General features: G+C 44.7%; 2 protein-coding genes and 1 long non-coding RNA gene across 3 annotated transcripts in view; 1 reads left to right on the top strand and 2 right to left on the bottom strand.

Moving 5' to 3' along the window:
* The window catches only part of LOC144698362 (uncharacterized), a 58,982-nt gene extending 50,870 nt beyond the window's left edge, over positions 1-8,112 (bottom strand). Inside the window, exons 1-5 of the mRNA XM_078570317.1 lie at positions 8,065-8,112; positions 7,817-7,947; positions 7,378-7,486; positions 6,044-6,918; positions 5,352-5,357 (exon numbers count right to left, since the gene is read on the bottom strand). Of these exons, the coding sequence (XP_078426443.1) occupies positions 5,352-5,357; positions 6,044-6,918; positions 7,378-7,486; positions 7,817-7,947; positions 8,065-8,112 (1,169 nt within the window). The remainder of the gene's footprint in view (positions 1-5,351; positions 5,358-6,043; positions 6,919-7,377; positions 7,487-7,816; positions 7,948-8,064) is intronic.
* Positions 1-24,463, bottom strand: part of LOC144696884 (uncharacterized) — a 410,945-nt gene that overhangs the window by 319,153 nt on the left and 67,329 nt on the right. The gene's annotated exons all lie outside the window — the stretch shown is intronic.
* LOC144698364 (uncharacterized) lies at positions 10,525-11,751 on the top strand. The gene has a single exon (XM_078570319.1). The coding sequence runs from the start codon at positions 10,630-10,632 to the stop codon at positions 11,749-11,751; it is 1,122 nt and encodes a 373-aa protein (XP_078426445.1). The 5' UTR covers positions 10,525-10,629.

Raw genomic sequence — 24,463 nt, forward strand, 5'->3', positions numbered from 1 at the left:
AATATGAACTGACGCCAACATTGACTAATTGGTGGCACTCTCACCCAAAGTCAGAAGGATGTGGGTTCAAGCCCTCTCCAGAGACCCAACCACATCATCTAAACTGATGCGCCTGGTGTCATTATAAATGGGAGTCTCTGTTCTTTTGCTGGCTATTTTCTTAGACTCAGAAGGAGTGAAGGGAATGACAGACGGGACAATTCTGGGCAGTTGCTCCATCCAGCAAGGCAGGGATTTCTGGGACATGATTGCAGGTTTGAGGTGTCCGCCCACTCATTAAAAAACAACCTCTTCCTCTTTGGGTTTGTGAAGGGAGTTATGACAGCAGCACGCGAGACCGACTAGAGTCTGGTGTAAAAATAATCACAAAGGCCAATTCCAGTTCTTAATAACAGAGGTGGCTTTAACTACAGGTAATCTTACATTAAGGGAGACAAGAGGCCGAATAAAGATTCGATTGTAATAGGAGGACAAGGTGTAAGGAAGCAATGATATTTGGGTGGCTGTGTTATAGTGAGTGTCACAGGGAGGTATGTGATAAAATAGGAGTGGAAATATCATGACAGAGATACGTGTGACTGACTCCACCTGACTGAGAGCTGTTATACCCAAGGGGAGGGTAATGACGACATGGGGAACTCCAGAGATTTCTGGTATCTGAGGTGACAATGGTGCATCTGTTAGAGGAACTGAAAAGAACCGGTTCCTTCTCACCCTTGCCTGCAGTTCCCGAGTTACACAGACACACAGGAAACAGATTTGACAGCTCGTCGAAACCAACGTTTTAAATCTTCTGTTTGAGACACATTATGATTGAAAAGATCAAATGTTAAAACCTCAGGAGAGGAAAATTCAGAATGTCATAAAGATGAGTGAACCATCCAATTAGTCCCATTCACTACAACTCTGCCAATTATTCCCTCTTCAAGTATTGATCCAATTCCCTTTGCAAATTGCTAACATATCTGCTTCCAAACCCCTGTCAGTATGTGCATTCCAGGTCACATCAAATCACTGCGTAAAAATGTTCTCCTTATCACTCCCTCCGGGTCTGTTGTCAAATATCTTAAATCTCTGAGTCCTCTGATTACAAACCTTCCTGCTCCTGGAAACAGTTTCTCCCTTTCGACATTATTACCAATCCTTCCTCATTTTGAACATCTCCATTAAATTTCCCCCTAAGCTTTTCTGATCTAAGAAGGACAACCCCTGTTTTTCCTGCTCAAAAGAAGAGTGATGTTGGACTGGAAACCTTAAATCTGTTTCTCTGTCCACAGATGCTGCCAGACCTGCTGAATTTTTCCAGCATTTTCTGCCTTTCGCCATTTTTCCTTCTTTAATCAATCAAAAACCCTTCATGATATTGAACATCTCAATTAAACAGGAACACACTGACATCGAGAGAGATATAGTGGAAAGGAGAGACATAAACTGAGAGAAAAACTGAGACACTTAGAAAAACAGAAAGATGAGGTGGTGAGAGATAAAGCTGAGAAATAGAGGAAGCAAGGAATACAGAATGATATGAGAGAATGATATAAAATGGAAAGGAGCAGGCTATCAGTTCCTGGCTATGGAGAGCAGAGGGAACTCAGTTACTGATCCACAGACACGGCCACATATGTCCGGGAATGGAGACTCTGAACAGAAACAACAGGCTTATTTGTAAATGTCACCGCAATGTAATCTGTGTGACTCTGCCCTGACTCTCTGGCCAGATATAGGCCGCCTTGACAGATGTTCTTACCCGACTGTAGCCCCTGGATTTATTTTCTGCTCAGAAGTGAGATGTGTGGTTAGGAACCAGCAGCAGAGAAACAGGAAGTTGTGTTTCCTGAGAATGAAACAGCAGGTGTTAGTTTCATGTTATCTCCGAGAACAGTCTTCCTGCCTGTGAGGGTGACTCACTCTGACAGCATCAAAAAGAACCACACAGATTGCTGCCAGTCTCAGCATTACATTCACCTCCATTCCCAATTTAAAGATTTAAACATATGAGCTTATTTGGGGTTTTACCATATTCACTGAAGGGGGAAACAAGCTGATGGTTATCCTTGGGAGAAATAAGGGGAAATTATATAAAATGAATAATTTTGCCCAAAAACAGTTATCAGAAAATAGGAGAGTTAAAGTGAATCGAGGCCTGTCTGAGAGTGAGAGAGTGAAACAGAGAGAGAGGGGAATGACTCTCTGTACGTTGAGCACTGCCTCAGACAGAGAAGAGAGGCTAAGTGAGGTTAAGTGTGTTAATTTTTTTCTCTCTCTCTGAGAAATAACCTAAGTGAGCTTAGGTGCTCTCTGAAACAGAGAGATTAAGTGACTCGGTATCTGAGAGAAAGAGGAGAGAAGTTAAGTGAAATAAAAGCAAAATATTGTGGATGCTGAAAATCTGAAATAAAAACAGAAAATGTTGGAAAAACTCAGCAGGTCTGACAGTATCTGTGGAGAGAGAAACAGAGTTGACGTTTCGAGTCCGTATGACTGAAGACGACCATACGGTCTGAAGAAGAGTCATACGGACTCGAGAGTTGAAGTGAGTTTGTGGACAGATGTGCTCATATTGGTAATTGAATGGTCAATGTGAGATTGTTTTCTAAACAGCAGCACCCCAGAGAATGGGTTCCAGATAATTGTCAGTGCTATGAAAAGATTTGCAAAGATATTACATTTGGAATAAATGGAAATAAAGGACTAAAATACTTGCTGGGGATAATTACTTCAGGAAATACATTGCAAACGTGAAGAATGATGCGTTCACAATCAGACACATAGACACAAGAACAAAGAAGAAAAGGACAGCACAGGAACAGGCCCTTCGGCCCTCCAAGCCTGCGCCGATCATATTGTCTGTCAACTAAAACATTTTGCACTTCCGGGGTCCGTATCCCTCTATTCCCATCCTATTCATGTATTTGTCAAGTTGCCTCTTAAAAACCACTATCATACCTGCTTCCACCACCTCCTCTGGCAGCGAATTCCAGACACTCACTACCCTCTGCGTAAAAAACTTGCCCTGCACATCTCCTCTAAAGTTTTCTCCTCTCACCTTAAATCTATGTCCCCTAATAATTGACTCTTCCACCCTAGGAAAAAGCTTCTATCTACTCTGTCCATGCCACTCATAATTTTGTAAACTTCTATCAAGTCGCCCCTCAATCTCCGTCGCTCTAGTGAGAACAATCCGAGTTTCTCCAACCTCTCCTCATAGCTAATAACCTCCAGACCAGGCAGCATCCTGGTAAACCTCCTCTGCACCCTCTCCAATGCCTCCATATCCTTCTGGTAATGTGGCGACCAGAATTGCACGCAAAATTCCAAGTGTGGCCTAACCAAGGTTCTATACATTTGCAGCATGACTTCCCAGCTTTTATACTCAATACCCCTGCCAATGAAGGCAAGCATGCCATATGCCTTCCTGACTACCTTATCCACCTGCGTTGCCACTTTCAGTGACCTGTGGACCTGTACACCCAGATGCCTCTGCCCGTCGATGCACTTAAGGGTTCTGCCATTTACTGTATAATTCCTGCCTGTATTAGACCTTCCAAAATGCATTACCTCGCATTTGTCCGGATTAAACTCCATCTGCCATTTCTCCGCCCAAGTCTCCAACCGATCTATATCCCGTTGTATCCTTTGACAATCCTCTTCACTATCTGCAACTCCTCCAACCTTAGTGTCGTCTGTAAACTTACTAATTAGCCCAGTTACATTTTCCTCCAAATCATTTACGTATACTACAAACAGCAAAGGTCCCAGCACTGATCACTGCGGAACACCACTAGTCACAGCTCTCCATTCAGAAAAGCACCCTTCCACTGCTACCCTCAAGTGTGTGTGCGCACACACTCACACACACCATTTTGTGTTGAGCTGGTTTCAGTTGTGCCTGTTAACCAGAAGATAGATTTTTAATTGGATACCATTAGGATCCTGCAGCAGTCCATTCGACTGAGGAGACAGTTCTAGATTCTGTCTGACACTATCAGTGGGTCAGGTGGAAGCTAAATAGAAAATCCTGCAGGAAAAATAATCCTTAACATTAAAAATCAATCTGAGCAATTGACTCAGTACTACACCAGTGTGAATTAGTAAACTTTAACACAACAAGTTTTATCACTAAGTAGTGTAAAGTACAGTGCACTAATGCTCACCTTTAGTCTTGCCCCTCAATCCTAGTTAATCACTGGGAGATTGTTACAAGATTCACCCCATCCTTTCGACACAAATATTACCCACATAACACTTGAGTCATTAGAAATTGATGTGTGCTTCACTGTCCTTTTAAATATACTTCACTCCTACCAGCCTTTAATGATCAAAAACATAACAGGGTTATTAGCTGCTGATAGCTGTCAATGGGATTAAATTTATGCTTGAAATGATTAAATCCTCACATGCAAAACATATTTTGTTTTATTCTTTGATGGGATGTGGGTGTCACTGGCAAGGCCAACATTTGTTGCCCAACCTTAACTGTCCTTGAACAAAGTGGCTTCCTCAGTTATTTCAGAGGGCAATTAAGAGTTAACCACATTGCTGAGGGTCTGGCCTCACATGTAGGCCAGACCAGGTGAGGATAGCAGATTTCCTTCCATAAAGGACATTAGTGAAGCAGATGGGTTTTTACAACAATCAATGATAGTTTCATGGACACTATCACTGAGACCAGATTTCAATTGCAGATTTTGAATATCATGATGAGGTTAGAAGTCTGGTCAATATGCTCAGGTTCTGAAGGTGAAATCCACAATTTAGAGATTCTAAAATCAGTGTTGCCACTGTAACCAAACTGCTACTAAAATGTTTAAGGAGCTAAGGTGACATTTTACATCTACAGTTTGACCATAACATTGGTTAATACCGTTACTGTTAAACTTCCAGATAATTCCACAAACAGCAACTTCAAGCAGAAGGAGCAGAATAAACGAGATGGAGAGAAACACGAGAGCCCACAGGCGAGGACCACATAGAGCAGGTTCACACACCCAGGGACGGGCTGGGTTGCCGTGCCTGGGGGTGGGGCGGGTTCACACACCCAAGGCTCACCGGGAATGATCAGAATAAGGAAACCGCCCAGAAAACTACCAATAGGAATCTTCAGCTGAACACATCACTCATTCTTAAAGGGACGAAAGGGGTCCTGACACTGTGAAGTTAAAGGGGCAGACACAGCTTCAGCCTTCTCTCTGTTACCTTTCTGATAGTTAAAGGCTGGTAGGAGTGAGGTATATTTAAAAGGACAGTGTGTGGGAAGCACACATCAATAAAACTGGGAATTCTTGGACATACGCTGCAGGTCGTTCTTTTTCTGGGAATCAAACTGTTGTATTATTGTCACAGCAGTTAACAGCCTCCTGTGAACTCCTCCAGCTTCTAGTTTAATGCAGATTTTAACCCAATAAATTTCAGCATGTTTCGATTCAGCGACTCGGGACTGACACACAAACACGTTGAAACATTTTAGACTTATTAAGAACCATTTTCCGTCTGGAAACTTAAACTTGCTGTTTCACTTTCAGTCAGGAACAGATCACAATTTTACACCAACCTTTGATTTGGCAGCACGTTTCCAGCATTCACCATTGTTCTTCCTGACTCTAAACCCAGTTGTAAAAGAGCCTTCTGTTCTGTGTCTAGGAGCTCTGAACCATGGAAGAGAGCAGCTGGGACACATTTCTTACACACCTCAGGATTCACCCACATTGGGATTGTGCCGTCAGTGAAGAAAGATGAGAAAGACCAAAGTGTTGTTTGGGGGTCCCTCAGTGTGACCCTGATGGACTGTGTCCAGGCTGAAGTTCTGTTCCTACCGTAAGATCCTCCCCCAGATTGTCCTTTCTGACTCCAGCTAGGTGGCGTTAAACACTCAGGTGGGGAAAAACAAAAATATACAAACAAAGCTGATTTATTTCACATTTATTCAGAATATTGAACCTCATCATCAGGTCAGGACAGTCAGAATGAACATGGTTCAGTCCTGGTATGATTAACAGCATCCACAGGAGTAGAATCCAAACCTTGCAATCGCTTGTGAATCCACTGGTGTGTTCGCAGGTGTGATGACTGAGTGAATGCCTTTCCGCAGGCATTACAGGTGAACGGCCTCTCCCCACTGTGAACTCGTTGGTGTTTCAGCAGATAGGATGAATGAGAAAATCTCTTCCCACACACAGAGCAGGTAAATGGCCTCTCCCCACTGTGAATGCTCTGGTGTGTCAGCAGGTTGGATAACTGAGTGAATCCCTTCCCACACACAGAGCAGGTGAACGGCCTCTCTCCAGTGTGTACTCGCTGGTGATTCAATAGGTTGGATGACCGGGTGAATCCCTTCCCACACACGGAGCAAGTGAATGGTCTCTCCTCAGTGTGAACCTGTTGGTGTGTCAGAAGGTTAGATGAACGAGTGAATCCCTTCCCACAGTCAGAGCAGGTGAACGGTCTATCCCCCGTGTGAAGTTGCTGGTGTATCAGAAGGTTGGATGAATTAATGAATCCCTTCCCACAGTCAGAGCAGGTGAACAGCCTCTCCCCAGTGTGAATTCGCTGGTGATTCAGTAGGGCAGACGGACGGCTGAATCCCTTCCCACAGTTGGTACAGGTGAATGGCCTCTCTCCAGTGTGAGTATATTGATGTGTTAGCAGATCCTTTTTGCTTTTAAAGCTCTTGTCACAGTCAGAACAATTAAAAAATTTGTTATCAGAGTGAACAAGTTGATGTGTCAGAAGGTGGGATGACTGAATGAATCCCTTCCCACACACGGAGCAGGTGAACGGCCTCTCCCCAGTGTGAATACGTTGATGTACCAGCAGATCTTTTCTGCATTTAAAACTCTTCTCACAGTCAGAACATGTAAACGGTCTCTTATCAGTGTGCACAAGTTGGTGTGTCACAATGTGGGATGACCGAGTGAAGTCCTTCCCACACACAGGGCAGGTGAATGGCCTCTCCTCAGTGTGAACTCGCTGGTGTGTCCGAAGGTTGTACAAATGGGTGAATCCCTTCCCACAGATGGAGCAGGTGAACGGTCTCTCCCCAGTATGACTGCGCCGATGAACTTCTAGTTGGGATGGGAAATTGAATCCCTTCCCACAGTCCACACATTTCCATGGTTTTTCCATGGTGTGTGGGTCCTTGTCTCTCTCCAGGTTGGACGATTAGTTGAAGCCTTGTCCACACACAACACGTGAACAGTTTCTCCCCACTGTGAATGGTGAGATATTTTTGCAGACTGTGTAACTGCTTAAAGTTTTTTCCAAAGTCAGTTCACTGGAACACTCTCACTCGGGTGTGTGTGTGTGTTGAGGCTTTTCCAGTCACACAGATGTTTGAAATCCTTTCCCAAAGACAGAATAGACGAACATTTCTCCTTCCACATTCAAAGGTTGATGATGCTCAGGTCCTGATGAATTCAGTGCCTCTGACAGATCTTGTTGTGATGTTAGCTTTGCGTTTTCTGTCTGCCAGTCACCTCCGTTTAATACCCTGTAAAACGAGTTTACAAAAGTCATCACTTTAAATCCAGGACTGAAATTCTGAACAGACAATTCTAGTTTCTATGGAACATCCTTTTTTCTCTTGTTCCCCCAAACTGTAAATCTCCGTCCCACACACTCTCCCTCCTCCCTGGGCTGAAATCCAAACCCATCTCACCATCTCCACCATTTCTTTCCTCCACTCCCAGTTTTCTCCCTCCCTCTCCTCTGCCTGGGTTCAGTTCTCCAGCTCCTGTGTCTCTGATTCAGGGTCTCAGGCGGGACCCCAGCTGCCGTCAGGCGGGACACAGGAGGGGGGACCCTCCCGTGTGGGTCTTACCCGGACCCTGTGTCCGTCCCCCCAGTTTCTGAGCCCCCGGGCGGCCCGCGGTCTCCCCGCAGTTTTTGAATCTCCCGCTCCGGAGCCTCTTCCCCTGAACCCGGCTCTGTCACCAGGAAGAAGCCCCGGAGCTGCAAACACGGGTCATGGAGGCTGTGATCCGGGATTGCGGCCTACACCGGGTGTTTCTGGATCATCCCCACCCCGGCTCCCAGAACCGCTGCTCCCTCCGCCTCAGCGAATCTCACCCGCGTCTCCCGCACTCCCAGGGCTCTGAGCAAACTGACACTGCGCATGCTCCAGGTATCATCAGCATTGCGCCTGCGCGTTGGGCTCCTGCACAGTGACTAGGGCACTTTCACACACGCAGGAGATTGTGGGTATCGGCAGTGCCATTGAAACACAAAATAGAGAACGAAAACAATTTTCTGATACCCAATTGTGAACAAATAAAAAGAAAAATCACACGCAAATCCTAGTAAATGGGTGCTCTGCCATGTTCCATTTCTAGAAGTGATTTAAACATATTTCAAGCCAGCTCAAACGTGTTAAGGGCAAGTCATGTTCAACTAACTTGCTGTAAATTCTTTACAAATGCCCATTCCCTTTCCTTCTGCTGTATAATGGAAGTTCCGTGCATTGGTGTTTCTTTATCATTTGGTTCTGATCTTTATTGATTGGTCTACGGTCAAAGTTTCAATCCCATAACCACAAAGTAATCACAAAAAAAATATTTTCCACTCACAATTACCCAGCACCCCAGCAGATGGGATTCTGCATTGCGACTGGAGGAGCTCCTGCCCACAGATTCTGCCTCCGACAAAGGTTGTTCTTATAGTGGCTGTCCCTGTGATTGATTTTTTGCGGGTTTTTCTGGGATAAAATTGCCCATTGCCCCCGTACAGTTGGAACCCTGGTTCTGAAATACTGTCCGTATGATTTTAAGGCTTCCTGGAATAATGCACCGATGGAAATCTGCAATAATCCATGGTCCCATCTGAGTTGCAGATTTTAATGTGATTGTCCAATCTAGAAAAAATATCATTTCACCCCTTTAAACCTGATTCAGCTGATCCCCTCCACACATACTGCAAAAGATTATATTTGAGATCAGCTGTTCCTTTATAGTCTGTAAGAAATACAAAAAATTCTGGAAAAATTCAGCAGGTCTGACAGCATCTGTGGAAAGAAACACAGAGTTAATGTTTCGAGTCCGTATGACTCTTCTTCAGAGTCTGTGTTATTCTGAATTATGACATTCTCCTGAACCTGTCCTAACCCTTCTGCCAGTTCACTTATTGGAAACAGGGACTCTCCTTGTTTTAATGTTAACACTCCATGTCTCCCCAGTTATTCATTTAAGTCAGCCCATGAATTGTTTGAGCATTGTTTCATCATGTTCCCACATTTCATTAACAAATGTTGAAACGTATGCTTCACACCCACAGGGTTTCATCTGTTTAAAGCCACAAACAGAAAGGTCCAGTTTTCTCCTGGAGGTTGAGACAAATCAGCTTTCAAAATGATGCAGGGTTTCAGCCAATGAGGGACATCCGGATTCAGCCCCGCCCCTCATTCACTCCGATTGGTTGGAGGATCACACGCTCACGATCGGACCTCCAGCTCCGTCCCCTCTTCCTAATGGTCCGGAGTTTCCGTCAATCCACCGGGCACGGTGATCTGGAGCATGCGCAGTGTTTGTAATGGCGGTGGATGGAGGCTTGTTTGTCGGATCCACAGGAGGTAAGATAAAGAGCGGAGTGGAGGGAAAAATAGAGCCGGTGGGTGGTGGGGGAGAGTTCGTAAGCACTCGATGCGGCTCTGAACCCAAAATAAGAAACTATCTGTGGAGCGAAGGCTGCGGGATCGCGTCTCCAGCAAAAGGCCCAGGTTAACGACCGCCATCTTGAGCGGGATTAACGTGCAGCAGGGCGCATGCGTGGTCATCCCTGTCAGCAGGAGGAGAGAATGTTGTGAATTTCTATCTTGGACTGACGGGGATGGGTTTTGGAAACTCCTTTTACAGGGGATTGGAAGGGGAGGATTTACACACAGCAAACTCAAAGCAAAGATCACATTAAGATCTGACTCGAGTCACTCGATTCATCAGGACCTGGATATTATCGGTCTTTGAGTTTAAGCATTGAGTTCCAGGTCATTAACACTCAATGTGTGAAATTTCTCCCTCACATTCCCCCTGTAGATCTTACCCTAAATCTTAAATCTGTGTCTGTGATACTTTTATGATTAGCTAATACCTTATGTTTTTTTCATTCATTCATAGGATGTGGGCTTTGTTGGATGGGCCAGCATTTATTGCCCATCCCTAGTTTCCTTTGAGGAGGTGGTGGTGAGCTGGCCCTTCTAGGTGGTGGAGGTTCAGGGTTTTGAGTTTCTGTCAAAATTCTGGTTGAGTTGTAATCCCTCTTTTTCAACCGTTCCCTCTCCCACCCCAACCCTTCTCTCTCTTCCTGTCTTCTCCCATCTAGGCCTGTGCCTTGTGTAGGCCCAGACTGGGTGGCAGATTCCCTTCCCTGAAGGACATGTGAACCAGTTGGGTTTTTATGACAATCCAGCAGTTTTCATGGTCACTTTTCCCTGGTGCCGGCCCCACAAATTACCAGATTCATTCAGCTCAATTTCACAACCTGTTTTTGTGGGTTCACTCTCACTCCCTTTTCTCTGTTTTAAATCAATTTCACAGGGTATTAGAAGGGGAGGATTTGCAGTTGGGAAACTGAAACCAAACATCACATCAGGATCTGACAGAGTTGCCCAGTTTATCGTCACCCAGATATCATCGGAAGTTGAACATGGAAGGAAAAAGCACCGTTCACAGTGGGGAGAAACCGTACACATGTTCTGTGTGTGGACGAGGCTTCAACCGATCATCTAATCTGTTGAAACATAAATGCAGTCACAACAGGGAGAAACTGTGGAAATGTGGGGACTGTGGGAAGGGATTTAATTACCCATCAGAGCTGGAAAATCATCAACGAATTCACACTGGGGAGAGGCCATTCACCTGCCCTGAGTGTAGGAAGGGATTTACTTGTTCGTCCAGCCTTCTGAAACATCGGCGAGTTCACACTGGGGAGAGGCCGTTCACCTGCTCCGAGTGTGGGAAGGGATTTGCTCGCTCATCCACCCTGCTGACACACCAGCGAGTTCACACTGATGAGAGACCTTTCAAATGCCCAGACTGCGGGAAGTGCTTTAAAAGTCCCCGGGAACTGACTGCCCATCAACGTGTTCACACTGATGAGAGGCCATTCAGGTGCTCGCACTGTGGGACTGGGTTCAAGACATTATTTAACCTCACTGTACACCAGCGAATTCACACTGGGGAGAGCCCATTCACCTGCTCCAAGTGTGGGAAGGGATTTGCTAACGCATCCACCCTGCAGAATCACCAGAGTGTTCACACTGACGAGAGACTTTTCAAATGTCCAGACTGTGGGAAGTGCTTTAAAAGTTCCGGGGACCTGATGATCCATCAACGTGTTCACACCGATGAGAGACCGTTCAGGTGCTCTCACTGTGGGACTGGGTTCAGACAATCATCTCAACTCATTGTACACCAGCAAATTCACAATGGGGAGAGACCATTCACCTGCTCAGAGTGTGGGATGGGATTCACGCGCTTATCCATCCTGTTGACACACCAGCGCACGCACACAGGGGAGAGGCCATTCACCTGCTCTGAGTGTGGGAAGGGATTCACAACCACATCCTCCCTGCTGAGACACCGGCGAGTTCACACTGGGGAGAGGCCATTCAGCTGCCCCGAGTGTGGGAGGGGATTCACAACCACATCCTCCCTGCTGAGACACCAGCGAGTTCACACTGGGGAGAGGCCATTCAGCTGCCCCGAGTGTGGGAGGGGATTCATAACCTCATCCAAACTGCTGAAACATCAGCAAGTTCACAAGTGATTGGGTTTTTCTGTTCATCACATCCAGGACTGAACTGTGTCCATTTGGTCTGTTTCTGCTGATGTTAATAAACTCCAGTCCAATTAATATTCTGGATAAAGTCAAATAAATCAGCTTTGTGTTAAACTTGCACTGTGTTGAGTCTTTTTAATATCTCTAACACAAATTAGTTCCTTTTGAAATGCTCTCCCTCTCTTCTGTCTCCTTCATCCACACCTCGAACAACAAGTGTGAGGAGCTCATGGAGCTTCTTTGTCACTAAGATTGAGACAATCCAATCAGCTGCTTCCCTCCTTCCACTGGCCCACCGGGTCAAACACTTTCTAAAGCTCCCCCCTGCCCCTTGCCCTGAACCTGTGTTTTTCTCCAGTTTCGCCCCTCTCTCCCCTCTTGCCCTCTCAGAGCTCATCTTGTCAATGAGACCTGCCTTCTGCTGCCTTGACACTATTCTCACGAAACTGCTGACCATCCATTTTCTCCATGTTAGCTGATAATGTTAATGGTTCTTTCTCTTATCTGTCCCTCTTGCCTTAAAATCCACCACCATCACCCTCCTGAGAAGAAACAAACCTTTATCCCACCATCTTTACAACCTACCACCCCATCTCCAAACTCCCTTTTCTCTACAAAGTCCTTGAACTTGGTGTCCCCCAAGGATCTATCCTTGGCCCCTGCTATTTCTCATCTACCCGCTGCCACTAGGCAACATCATCCAAAAGCACGTGTTAGTTTTCACATGTACACTGACAACGCCCAGCTCTACCTCACCACCATCCCTCTCCATTCCTCCACTGTTACTAAATTATCAAACTACTTATCCGACACCAAGTACTGTATGAGCAGAAATTTTCTCCAATCAAAATTTGGGAAGACCAAAGCTATTGTCTTCAGTCACCACTTTGAATTGTCAAGGAACTATCAGATTTTTTTCTGATATTATTGTGGGATTTTGTAAAGCAAGCTTATGGTTCAGTGTGTGTGGCTAATTTAATTAACTAAAGACAATTAGACTGCAAGTTTTAAATTATCAAAGGAGTGAGGTGTAAAAGAAGCATTTGAAATGGGGATGAGTGAGCTGGAATGAGGTCTCAGTGGATAAGGTGTGAAGGTAATTTACATGTTTAGATAAAGAAGGAGTTGTTTGATTTTCAAAGGGATGGTGTAATGTCTACAACTGACAAGATAAGTCAGGCAAAGTGATTGCATTTGTTTTTCCCAAAAGCGCTGGCCATAATAACAACATGAAAGATTTTTGTATTCTGGGAAAAGTAACTTCGAAAGACAAAGAAAACAATGGGATTTACAAATCAAAAGGTATAAAATATATTTAAAGAAGGATTGAAGGTTGTGTGGGGTATGGCCATGTGAGATCTTGAAAGGTGCAACGTGTGAAACAGACTTGTGGGGGTGGGGGGTGGGGGGGTGGGGGAAGCCTCTAGCTACCCTCCAGACGTTTGCTGTTCCAGTAACCAAGGTTGTGTTAAAGGCCTTTGGAATTTCACTGTCGAGTGGGTGCTTGTGGTAATAGTATTAAATGTCTTTATAAATTGGGAATCTATTTGGGCTGTTGCCTTAAAGGAAGTGTGTAGTTGGTAGTCTGGTTAAGTATGAATTTTGCGAAATGCTATTAGATTAAGTAACTGTGTAACCGTGATTTTGTGTGTGTGTGTGTTTAAGTTTTTTCTTCTTTTGTTAATAAATACTTTAAATTAATCTTTAAAATCTCTGAAGGTGGCCGTGGACTCATTACTTCTGACTTCAGTGCACAAGCCTTCTTGTAATAAATGCAAATAGCAAAATCATTGTGATAGTTTGGCCAAATCTCCCTTGTGGATTTGATCAGCCTGGAAAATTCTGTTCCATAACGGCCGTGTGCATCCCTCTCCCTGGGAACTGTCTGAGGCTCAACCACACTGTTCACAATCCTGGTGTCAGATTTAACCCCAAGATAAGTTTCTGACCACATATCCACACCATCACTAACACCAGATATTCAATCTCCATAATGTCGCCTGTCTCCACCCCACCCCAGCTCATATGAGACACTTGCCTTTATTAACCGAGGCATAGAATATAAAAGCAGGGAGGTTATGTTGGAGCTGTATAAAATGCGAGTTAGGCCACAGCTGGAGTGCTGTGTGCAATTCTGGTCACCAAACTATAGGAAGGATGTGATTGCACTGGAGAGGGTGCAGAGGAGATTCACCAGGATGTTGCCTGGGCTGGAGCGTTTCAGCTATGAAGAGAGACTGGATAGGCGAGGGTTGTTTTCCTTGGAGCAGCGAAGGCTGAGGGGGGACCTGATAGGGGTGTACAAAATTATGAGGGGCATAGATCGGGTAGATAGGAAGAAACATTTTCCATTAGCGGTGGTGTCAAAAACCAGGGGGCATAAATTGAAAATAAAGGGCAGGGGGTTTAGAGGGGATTTAAGGAACCAACAAGATCCCACAAGCAATCTGATAATGAGCAGATAATCTGTATTTGTGATGTTGATTTGAGTGTGGAAGGGGATGTGTAAAGAGATGGTCATTGTATAGAGATGTGAACCAAGGAAATGGTACCTGTGTGTAATAGTGACACAGCCTTGTGCTCACACTCAGAACAATACACAGATGTCGTTGTGGTTATGGTTTGAACAGGGCCAGATGACGAATGTGGTGAACAAGTTAAATATAAATATCTCTAGTGTAGCTGCAGCTTCTTAGATCAGAGCTGGGGAGAAGAGAGCTCCGAATCCACTGCATTATCTTCCCATGGAGAGGTTGTGCAGTCAGTAGTTTAGTGGGAATAGTGTCAATGGAGCAGGAGGTGTGTCTCATGGACAAGATGAGAGGGCATGAGGGGAGGTGGGAGAGAAACTAGAGGAAGATGTGAGTTCAGAGCTCAGTATAAGGGGAACTTTAGGGGAGGTTTGGCCCAGTAGGTTAGGGGAAGAGAGGGAAACAACAGAGGCAGCTGGTTGGATTGTCTCAATTTTAGTGACAAAGAAGACCATGAGCTGCCCCTCCATGAGCATTTGTTGGGGGTGAGGATGGAGGAGACAGGGGAGAGGGAGAGCAATTCAAAAGGAGCTAACACGTTAGAGATATTAAAATGACTCAACATATTGTGTAATTTAAAACAAAGCTGATTTATTTAACTTTTATCCAGAATATTAATCCCTATAACTGGGCTGGAGTTCATTTACATCAGCAGAAATAAACTAGGAACGTAGTTCAGTTCTAAGTGTGATTAACAGCAAAATTCAAGCACTAAGTTTTTTTACTTATTCGTTCATGGGATGTGGGTGTTGCTGGTGTCACTGGCTGGGCCAGCATTTATTGCCCATCCCTAATTTCCCTTGAGAAGGTGCTGGTGAGCTGCCTTCTTGAATCACTGCAGTCCATGTGGGATAGGTACACCCACAGTGCTGTTAGGAAGGGGGTTCCAGGATTTTCTTCCAGTGACAGTGAAGGAACGGCGATATAGTTCCAAGTCAGGATGGCGTGGGGCTTGGTGGAGAACATGAAGATGGTGGCGTTCTCATGCATCTTTGTGAACTCGCTGGTGTCTCAGCAGGGTGGATGAGTGAGCAAACCCCTTCTGACATACGGTGCAGGTGAATGGCCTCTCCCCAGTGTGAACTCGCTGGTGCTCCAGCTGGTTGGATAATGTAGTGAATCCCTTTCCACACAAGGAGCAGATGAACGGCCTCTCACCAGTATGAATGCGCTGGTGTGTCAGCAGGTTGGCTAACTGAGTGAATCCCTTCCCACACTCGGAGCAGGTGAATGGCCTCTCTCCAGTGTGAACTCGCTGGTGTACAGTGAGGTCAGATAATTGCCTGAACCCAGTATGGCACCGAGAGCACCTGAATGGCCTCTCATCAGTGTGAATACGTTGATGGCGCATCAGTTCACCAGAACTTTTATAGCACTTCCCACAGTCTGGGCATTTAAAAGGTTTCTCGTCAGAGTGAACTCGCTGGTGAGCCAATAGGTTGCATGACAGAGTGAATCCCTTCCCACACTCGGAACAGGTGAACGGCTTCTCCCCGGTGTGACTGCGCCGATGAGATTCCAGCTGAACTGGAAAATTGAATCCTTTCCCACAATCCCCACATTTACACGGTTTCTCCTCAGTGTGACTGCGCTTGTGTCTCGACAGGTCAGATGATCGGTTGAAGCCTCGTCCACACACAGAACACGTGTATGGTTTCTCCCAACTGTGAACGGTGTTTTTTCCTTCCATGTTCAAAATCCGACAATATTCAGGTTATGATAAATCGTGCAACTCTGTTAGATCCTGATGTGATGTTGGGTTTGAATTTCCTGACTGTAAATTCTTCCCCTCCAATACCCTGTGAAATTGACTTAAAACAGAGAAAAGGGAGTGAGCAAGAGAACCCACAAAGACACAAAGGCAGATTGTGAAATTGAGCTGAATGAATCTGGTAATTTGTGGGGCTGGCACTAGGGAAAAGTGACCATGAAAACTGCTGGATTGTCATAAAAACCCAACTGGTTCACTAATGTCCTTCAGGGAAAGGGATCCACCATCTCATCTGGATCTGGACTCTGGCTTCTAAGGGAGAACAGGCAGACTTTGAGATGTGGGAGCATTAGGGGGCAAAGGAGAGGGATTTTATATATCCACAACTCAACCTAAACTTTGACAGAAACTTCCAAACCCTCAACTTCTACCATCTGGAAGAACCAGAGAAGCAGGTGTATATGAAAACCATCACTTCCAAGTTCCCCTCCAAGTTGAAACTGTCCTGACTTGTCTGACTCCTAGTACTGGATGAACAGAAATTTCCTCCAGTTAAATATCGTGAAGACCAAAGACATTGTCTTCAGTCCCCACTCTAAACTATTCCATAGCCACTGACTTCATTCCTCTCCCTGGAAACTGTCCCAGGCTGGACAAGACTGGGCACAATCTCAGTGTCATGTTTCCCCCCAGCTGATCGCCTGACCACAGAACACCGCCTATTTCCACCTCAGCAATCTCACCTGCTTTTCCCCTGAGTCAGCTAATCTGCTTCTGCAACTCTCATCCATTCCACTCCCTAAATTTGAATATTCTAATTCATCCCACATTCAACCTCTCTGTAAAGCTGAGATCATCCAAAACTCTGCTTCCCTTCACTACTCTACTCACTGAGCTACTTAGGCTTCAGGTTGAGCAGTGCTTCAAATCTTAAAACTTTCATCTGTTTCCAAATCTCTCCAAAGCTTTGCCCACACCTGTTTCTGTCATCTCCTCCAGCCCCACAGCCCTCTGAGATCTCTGTGCTCATCTAATTCCGGTCTCTTAAGCAACCCCATTTTCAGTTCCTTCAGTGTTTGTGGCTGGGCCAAAGGCAAAAACTCACAATATCCCTCATGAAATCTCTCTACCTCTGTAACTTACTTTCCTCATTAAGACACTCCTTCAAACCTACCTCTTTGACCAAACTTTTGACTTTCTTCCCTGATATCGCTGTGTGTCTCGGTGTCAGATGTTGCTTTGTAAAACTCCCATAAAACACCCTGGAATGTTTGATTACATCAAAGGTGCTATATAAATGAAAGTCAATGTTACAGACTTGGACACATATCACCATTATAAATGTAAGTCAATGTTACAGACTTGGACACATATCACCATTATAAATGTAAGTCAATGTTACAGACTGGGACATACATCACCATTATAAATGTAAGTCAATGTTACAGACTGGGACACACATCACTGTTATAAATGTAAGTCAGTGTAACAGACTTGGACACATATCACCATTGGAAATGTAAGTCAGTGTTACAGACTAGGACACATATCACCGTTGTAAATGTAAGTCAATGTTACAGACTGGGACACACATCACCGTTATAAATGTAAGTCAATGTTACAGACTAGGACACACATCACCGTTATAAATGTAAGTCAGTGTTACAGACTTGGACACACATCACCGTTATAAATGTAAGTCAATGTTACAGACTTGGACACATATCACCGTTATAAATGTAAGTCAGTGTTACAGACTTGGACACACATCACCGTTATAAATGTAAGTCAGTGTTACAGACTGGGACACACATCACCATTATAAATGTAAGGCAGTGTTACAGACTTGGACACACATCACCGTTATAAATGTAAGTCAATGTTACCGACTTGGACACACATCACCGTTATAAATGTAAGTCAGTGTTACAGACTGGGACACACATCACCGTTATAAATGTAAGTCAGTGTTACAGACTGGGACACACATCACCGTTATAAATGTAAGTCAGTGTTACAGACTGGGACACACATCACTGTTGCTTCATCACTGGATGAAGATCCTCTCAGTCTTTACCTAACAGTTTTGCGGAAGCCCCTTCACCACACGGGCTGCAGCGGTTCAAGAACAAAACCCAGCATCAATTTCTGAACAGGTAACTGGGGATTGGCAATATGAGCTGCCTTGCTACTGACTCCTATAAACCCATCATAAATTAAAAGTATCTGCCTGTGTGAAATGGATTAACAGCTCCTACAGGAATCCTTCTTCCTCCCGCTCCCGGCCGCTCCCATTCAGACTCCAGGAGCCGCGCTCACTCTCTCTGAGGCTGCGCTCAGCCTGGAGCCACACTGCGCATGCTCCGCTCAGACAGGCGGCTTCCGGGGGCGGAGCCGTCCTGCGCCTGCGCGTTACTGCCCTTCTGGTGGAGATAGGGCGTATTCATTCGCGCGGAGCATTCTGGGTCTCCTTATCCGCCATCATTCAAAAAGCGTCCGGAGGGTGAGAAGTCTGTTCCAGTACTTTTGATACAATCCGTTATTTACACCGAGAGGTTCAACACTGTTGATGTTTCTGCTAGTGACAGGTCCGAGTTAGCAGCCGCCATCTTTATAGGGATAATGTGCAGCCTGGCGCATGCGCAGCCGCCGTCTTTATAGCGACAGGGCGCAGGCGCAGGCGCGGCCATCCTCGGACCGGATGCAGGAAGAAAATATGTTGTGAATTTCGATCCTGGATTCACAGTGAAACTTCCCTGGAAACTCCTTTTACAGGAGTTAGAACAGGAGGATTCCCAAGCGGGAACCTCAAACCAAATATCATGTCATGATCTGACAGTTACCTGATTCATCAGGACCTGAATATCATCGCCCTCTGAATGTGGAAGGTGAAATGTCTGTGGGCAAAGATTTCAGATATTAGAGAGACTGGGAAACTTTTAATGATCTTTTCATCTTTTAATGATTACATCGATCTCATTGGGAATGTTGAAGAATTTGTTCTATGCAGGCAAATTACCTCGTGTGCTTATATAAACATACTTGGCAGCTAAAATGGGCAAACCATTGAGCTGTGTTATTAGTGAGAGTTACAGTCCCAGTTTTGGGTAAAGTTTGTTGTCCATGTTGCAATTCATTCAGTCCGCTGTGTCCGTAATGACCAACTAGTAGTCATCCAGCCAGATCCCAATTTCCAGTTCTTGGTCCGTAGCCTTGCAGGTTACATCACTTCAAGTGTACATCCAAATACCTAGAGCCGTAGAGCTATACAGCACAGAAACAGGCCCTTTGGCCTATCATGTCTGGCCCGGTCATCAAGCCCCTATCTGCTCTAATCTAATTTTCCAACACTTGACCTGTAGCCCTGTATGCTATGACATTTCAAATGTTCATCTAAATACTTCTTAAATGTTTTGAGGGTTCCCACCCTTTCAGGCAGTGAGCTCCATATACCCCCCACCCTCTGGATGAAAAGATTTTTCCTCAAATCCCTCTAAAGCTCCTGCCCCTTACCTTAAATCTATGCCCCCTGGTTATTGACCCTCCACTAAGGGGAAAAGTTTCTTCCTATCTACCCTATCTATGGCCCACATAATTTTGTACACCCCAATCAGGTCCCTCCTCAGCCTTCTCTGTTCTAATAAAAATAACCCCAGCCTATCCAGTCTCTCTTCATAGCTGAAACATCCAGCCTAGGCAACATCCTGGTGAATTTCCTCTGCACCCTCTCCAGTGCAATCATATCCTTCCTACAGTGTGGCGACCAGAACTGCATACACTACTCCAGATGTGGCCTAACTAATGCTTCATACAGCTCCATCATAATGTCCCTGCTCTTGTATTCAATGCCTTGACTAATAAAGACAAATATCCAATATGCCTTCTTAACCACGTTATACACCTGTCCTGCTGCCTTCAAAGATCTATGGACATGCACACAAAGGTCCCTCTGATCCTTTCTACTTCCTAAAGTCCTATCATTCTCATGTACTCCCTTGCCTTGTTAGTCCTCCCAAAATGCATCACCTCACATTTTCAGGATTAAATTCCACTTGCCACTGTTCTGCCCATCTGACAGCCCATCTATATTGTCCTGTGGTCTAAAGCTTTCCTCCTTGCTATTTCCCACACCACAGATTTTCATTTCATCTGCGAACTTACTGATCATAGCTCCTAGATTCATGTCTAGATCATTAATGTACACTTTTTAAATGTTATGAGGGTTTCTGCATCTACCATCCTTTCAGGCAGCGGGTTACAGCTCCCCACCACCTTCTGGGTGAAAAAGAATTCCCTCATATCCCCTCTATACCTCCTACTTCTTTCCCTCATCATGGACCCCTCAACCAAAGGGAATAGTGCCTTCCTATCCAATCTATCTAAAACCCTCATAATTTTATACATTTCCTTTAAGTCTCCCCTCAGCCTCCTCTGCTCCAAAGAAAACCACCCCAGCCTATCCAATCTTACCTCAGAGCTAAAATTCTCCATTCCTGGCACATCTTCTTATATCCCCCCTGTACTCTCTCTGGTGCGATCACATCCTTCCTGTACTGTACACAGTACTCTAGCTCTGGCCTAACTAGTGTTTTATGCAGTTCAAGTAGAACCTTACTGCTCTTATATTCTATGCCTTGGCTAATAGGGGTAAATATCCTGTAGGCTTTCTTAATCACCACATCTACCTGTCCTGCTACCTTCAGGGATCCATGGACATGAACTCCAAGATCTCTCTGTTCCTCTACAATTCTCAGTATCCTTCCATTTATCATGTAATCCTTTGCCTTGTTTTCCCTACAGCTTTCTTCCTCATTATCAAACACACAACCATTTTTGTATCATCAGCAAACTTCCTGTTCATGTCCATTAGATTGGAAAATAGCAAATATAACTCCTTTATTCAAAAAGGGAGGGAGACAGAAAGCAGGAGGCTATAGATCAGTTAGCCTAACATCTGTCATAGGGAAGATATTAGACGCTATTATTAACAATGTTATAGCAGGGCACTTAGAATAATTCAAGGCAATCAGGAAGAGTCAACATGGTTTTGTGGAAAGGAAATCATGTTTAACCAATTTATTGGAGTCCTTTGAAGGACTCACATGTGCTGCAGATAAAGGGGACGCAGTGGATGTACTGTACTTAGATTTCCAGATGGCATTTGGTAAAGTGCCACATTAAAGTTTATTACAGAAAATAAAAGATCTTGGTGTAGGGGGTAACATATTGGCATGGATAGAAGATTGGCTAGCTAACAAGAAGCAGAGAGTTGGCATAAATGGGTCTTTTTCTGGTTGGCAGAATGTAATGAGTGCTGTGCCATAGGGATCAGTGCTGGGGCCACGCCTATTTACAATTTATATAAATGACATGGATGAAGGAACCAAAGCAATGGTTTCTAAATTTGCTGACAACACAAAGATAGGTAGGAAAGTAAATTGTGAAGTGGACATAAGTAGGCTACAAAGTGAAATAGATAGGTTAAGTGAGTGGGCAAAGATCTGGAAAATGGAGTATAATGTGGGTAAATGTGAAATTGTTCATTTTGACAGGAAGAATAAAAAAGAAGCTTATTATCTAAATGGTGAGAGATTGCAGAACTCTGAGATTCAGAGGGATCTGGGTGTCCAAGTGCATGAACCAGAAAAGGCTGGTGTGCAGGTACAACAGGTAATTAGGAAAGCTAATAGAATGTTAGAATTTATTGTGAGGGGAATTGATTACAAAAGTAGTGAGGTTATGCTTCAGTTGTACAGGGCATTGGTGAGACCACATCTGTAGTATTGTGTACAGTACTGATCTCCTTATTTAAAGAAAGATGTAAAAGAAAGATGGAAGCAGTTCAGTGAAGGTTTACTAGACTAATACCAGGAATGTCTTATGAGGAAATGCTGGACAGGTTAGGCTTGTATCCACTGGAATTTAGAAGAGTAAGAGGTGACTTAATTGAAACGTTTATGATCCTGAGGTGTCTTGACAGGGTGAATGTGGAGAGGATGTTTCTTCTTGTTGGAGAATCTAGTCACCGTTTAAAAATAAGGGGTCGCTCATTTAAGACGGAGATGAGGAGAAATTTTTTCTCTCAGAGGGTTGTGAGTCTTTGGAGCTGTCTTCCTCAAAAGGCAGTGGAAGCACAGTCTTTGAATATTTTTAAGGCAGAGCTCGATAGGTCCTTGATTAACAAGGGTGTGAAAGGTTATCGGGGGTAGGCAGGAATATGGGGTTGAGGTTACAATCAGATCAGCCATGATCTTATTGAATGGCAGAGCAGGCTTGAGGGGCTGAGTGGCTTACTCCTGCTCCTAATTTGTATGTTCGTATTTAGGTCTGACTCAATTATATAAACCACGAATGAAGGAGCCAATACTGAGCCCTGTGAAACCCCACTGGAAACAGCCGTCCATTCACAAAATACCACCCATCGACCATCATAATCACTTCCTGCCATTGAGCCAATTTTGGATTCAACTTGTATTCAACTTGTAACTTTCTCTGGGATCCCATGAGTTTTTATTTTTCTGCCCAGTCTGCCATTTGGGACCTTGTAGATGTGGAGAGAATGTTTCCATTTGTCGGAGAATCCACAACTAGGAGCCAGAAATACAAGATAGTTACTGATAAATCCAAGAGGGAAATAAGGAGAAATATGTTTACTCAGAGTGGTTAGAAAGTGGAACTCACGACCACAGGAAGTGGTTATGGCAAAAAGCTAAGATAATTTCAAAAGGAAACTAGATGAGTACATGAGAGAAAAAGGAATAGAAAGATGAACTGAAAGACTGAGCTGAGTTAGATGGAATGGAAGGGGAAGCGTGTGGAATGTAAACACCAGCACACACTAGTTGGTCCAATGGCCTCTTTCTATTCTATATTTTCTCTTTTTACAGGCTTGGAGTGTCAAAGGGAAACTAAAACCAATTATCAAGATCTGTCAAAGCCACTCAATTCATCAGGACCTGAATATCATCGGCCCTTGAATGTAGAAGCAGAAATGTTTGTCTGTTCTGTCTGAGGAAAAAATTTCAAGCATCAGCGTGACTGGAAAAGACACCCACACACTCGAGTGAAAGTGTTCCAGTGTACTGACTGTGGAAAGAGCTTTGACCAGTTACACAGCCTGAAAAAGCATCATACCATTCACAGTGAAGAGAAATTGTACACGTGTACTGTTTGTGGACAAGGCTTTAATTGATCACCTAACCTGGAGAGACACAAGGATGACCGCACCATGGGGAAACCATGGAAATGTGGGGACTGTGGGAAGGGATTCAAATACTCATCCCGGCTGGAAACTCATCGACACACTCACACTGCGAGGAGACTGTTCCCCTGTTCCATGTGCCCAAAGGGATTCGCTCGGTCATCCGACCTTCTAAGGCACCAAATCACTCACACTGAGGAGAGGCCATTCACCTGCTCCATGTGTTGGAAGGGATTCATTAATTCATCCGACCTTCGGATACACCAGCGAGTTCACACGGGGGAGAGGCCGTTCACCTGCTCTGCCTGTGGGAAGGGATTCAGTCAGCCCACCTGCTGGCCCACCAGAGAGTTCACACTGGGGAGAGACCATTCTCCTGCTACGACTGTGGGAAAGCATTCATCCATTCATCCCATCTGCTGAGACACCAGCGAGTTCACACTGGGGAGAGGTTGTTTACCTGCTCTGAGTGTGGGAAAGGGTTCACTCAGTCATCCCACCTGGTGAGGCACCAGCGAGTACACAAGTGACTGCAGGGGTTGGATTCTGCTGTGATTGCAGCTGTTAATCACATCCAGGACTGGACCATGTTCATTCTGAGAGTTGGTGTTCCTTTCTGCCGATAATAATTGCACTGAAGTTTAATATTCTGGTTATATATCAAATAAATCAGCTGTGTTAAACTCATTGTTGTAGATTTTTGTTTTTCCCACCTGAGTGTTTAACATCACCTGGCTGGAGCTCAGAAAGAACAAACTGGGGGAGGATCATACGGCCGGAACAGAACTTCAACCTGGACACAGTCCAGGAGCACGATGACCATCCACACGTTGTTCCTGTTGGATAAAATCAAACACTGCATTTATTCTCCGTCTAGTTATCTGACTTTCCATTTTATACAGTTTACACTGATCTCCATGGTAACACACATATTGCGTTTCCTTCTCTCGTTACTGAATACTCAATCTAAGACTTGTTTCTCCCAATTTATGTAGAACGCCATATGGACCTTCGCAAGTAGCCCCCCCATTTAACAATATTTTTAACGTCACTTCATCTCCCATTGAACAGTTTATGTAACAGGTGGGGTGTTTCTCCCTGGAGGTGTTGAGATGGGCAGCACCATCTTCTCCATTGCCTGTAGCAGGGAGAATGCTGAGGTTTGTTGGAGGTTCTGGAGAAACTGGTCCTGAGTCTGTTGAGTAGCCATGGGGTGTGGGACCCGGTGGGAAGCACGATCTGGATTGGACAATGAGC

Source organism: Cetorhinus maximus, chromosome 23 (genome assembly GCF_964194155.1).
Source record: "Cetorhinus maximus chromosome 23, sCetMax3.hap1.1, whole genome shotgun sequence".
Taxonomy (NCBI): domain Eukaryota; kingdom Metazoa; phylum Chordata; class Chondrichthyes; order Lamniformes; family Cetorhinidae; genus Cetorhinus; species Cetorhinus maximus.

Bases quoted from the DNA above. Each gene is read 5' to 3' on its own strand.
- LOC144698364 (XM_078570319.1), top strand. From the start codon at position 10,630: ATGGAAGGAAAAAGCACCGTTCACAGTGGGGAGAAACCGTACACATGT.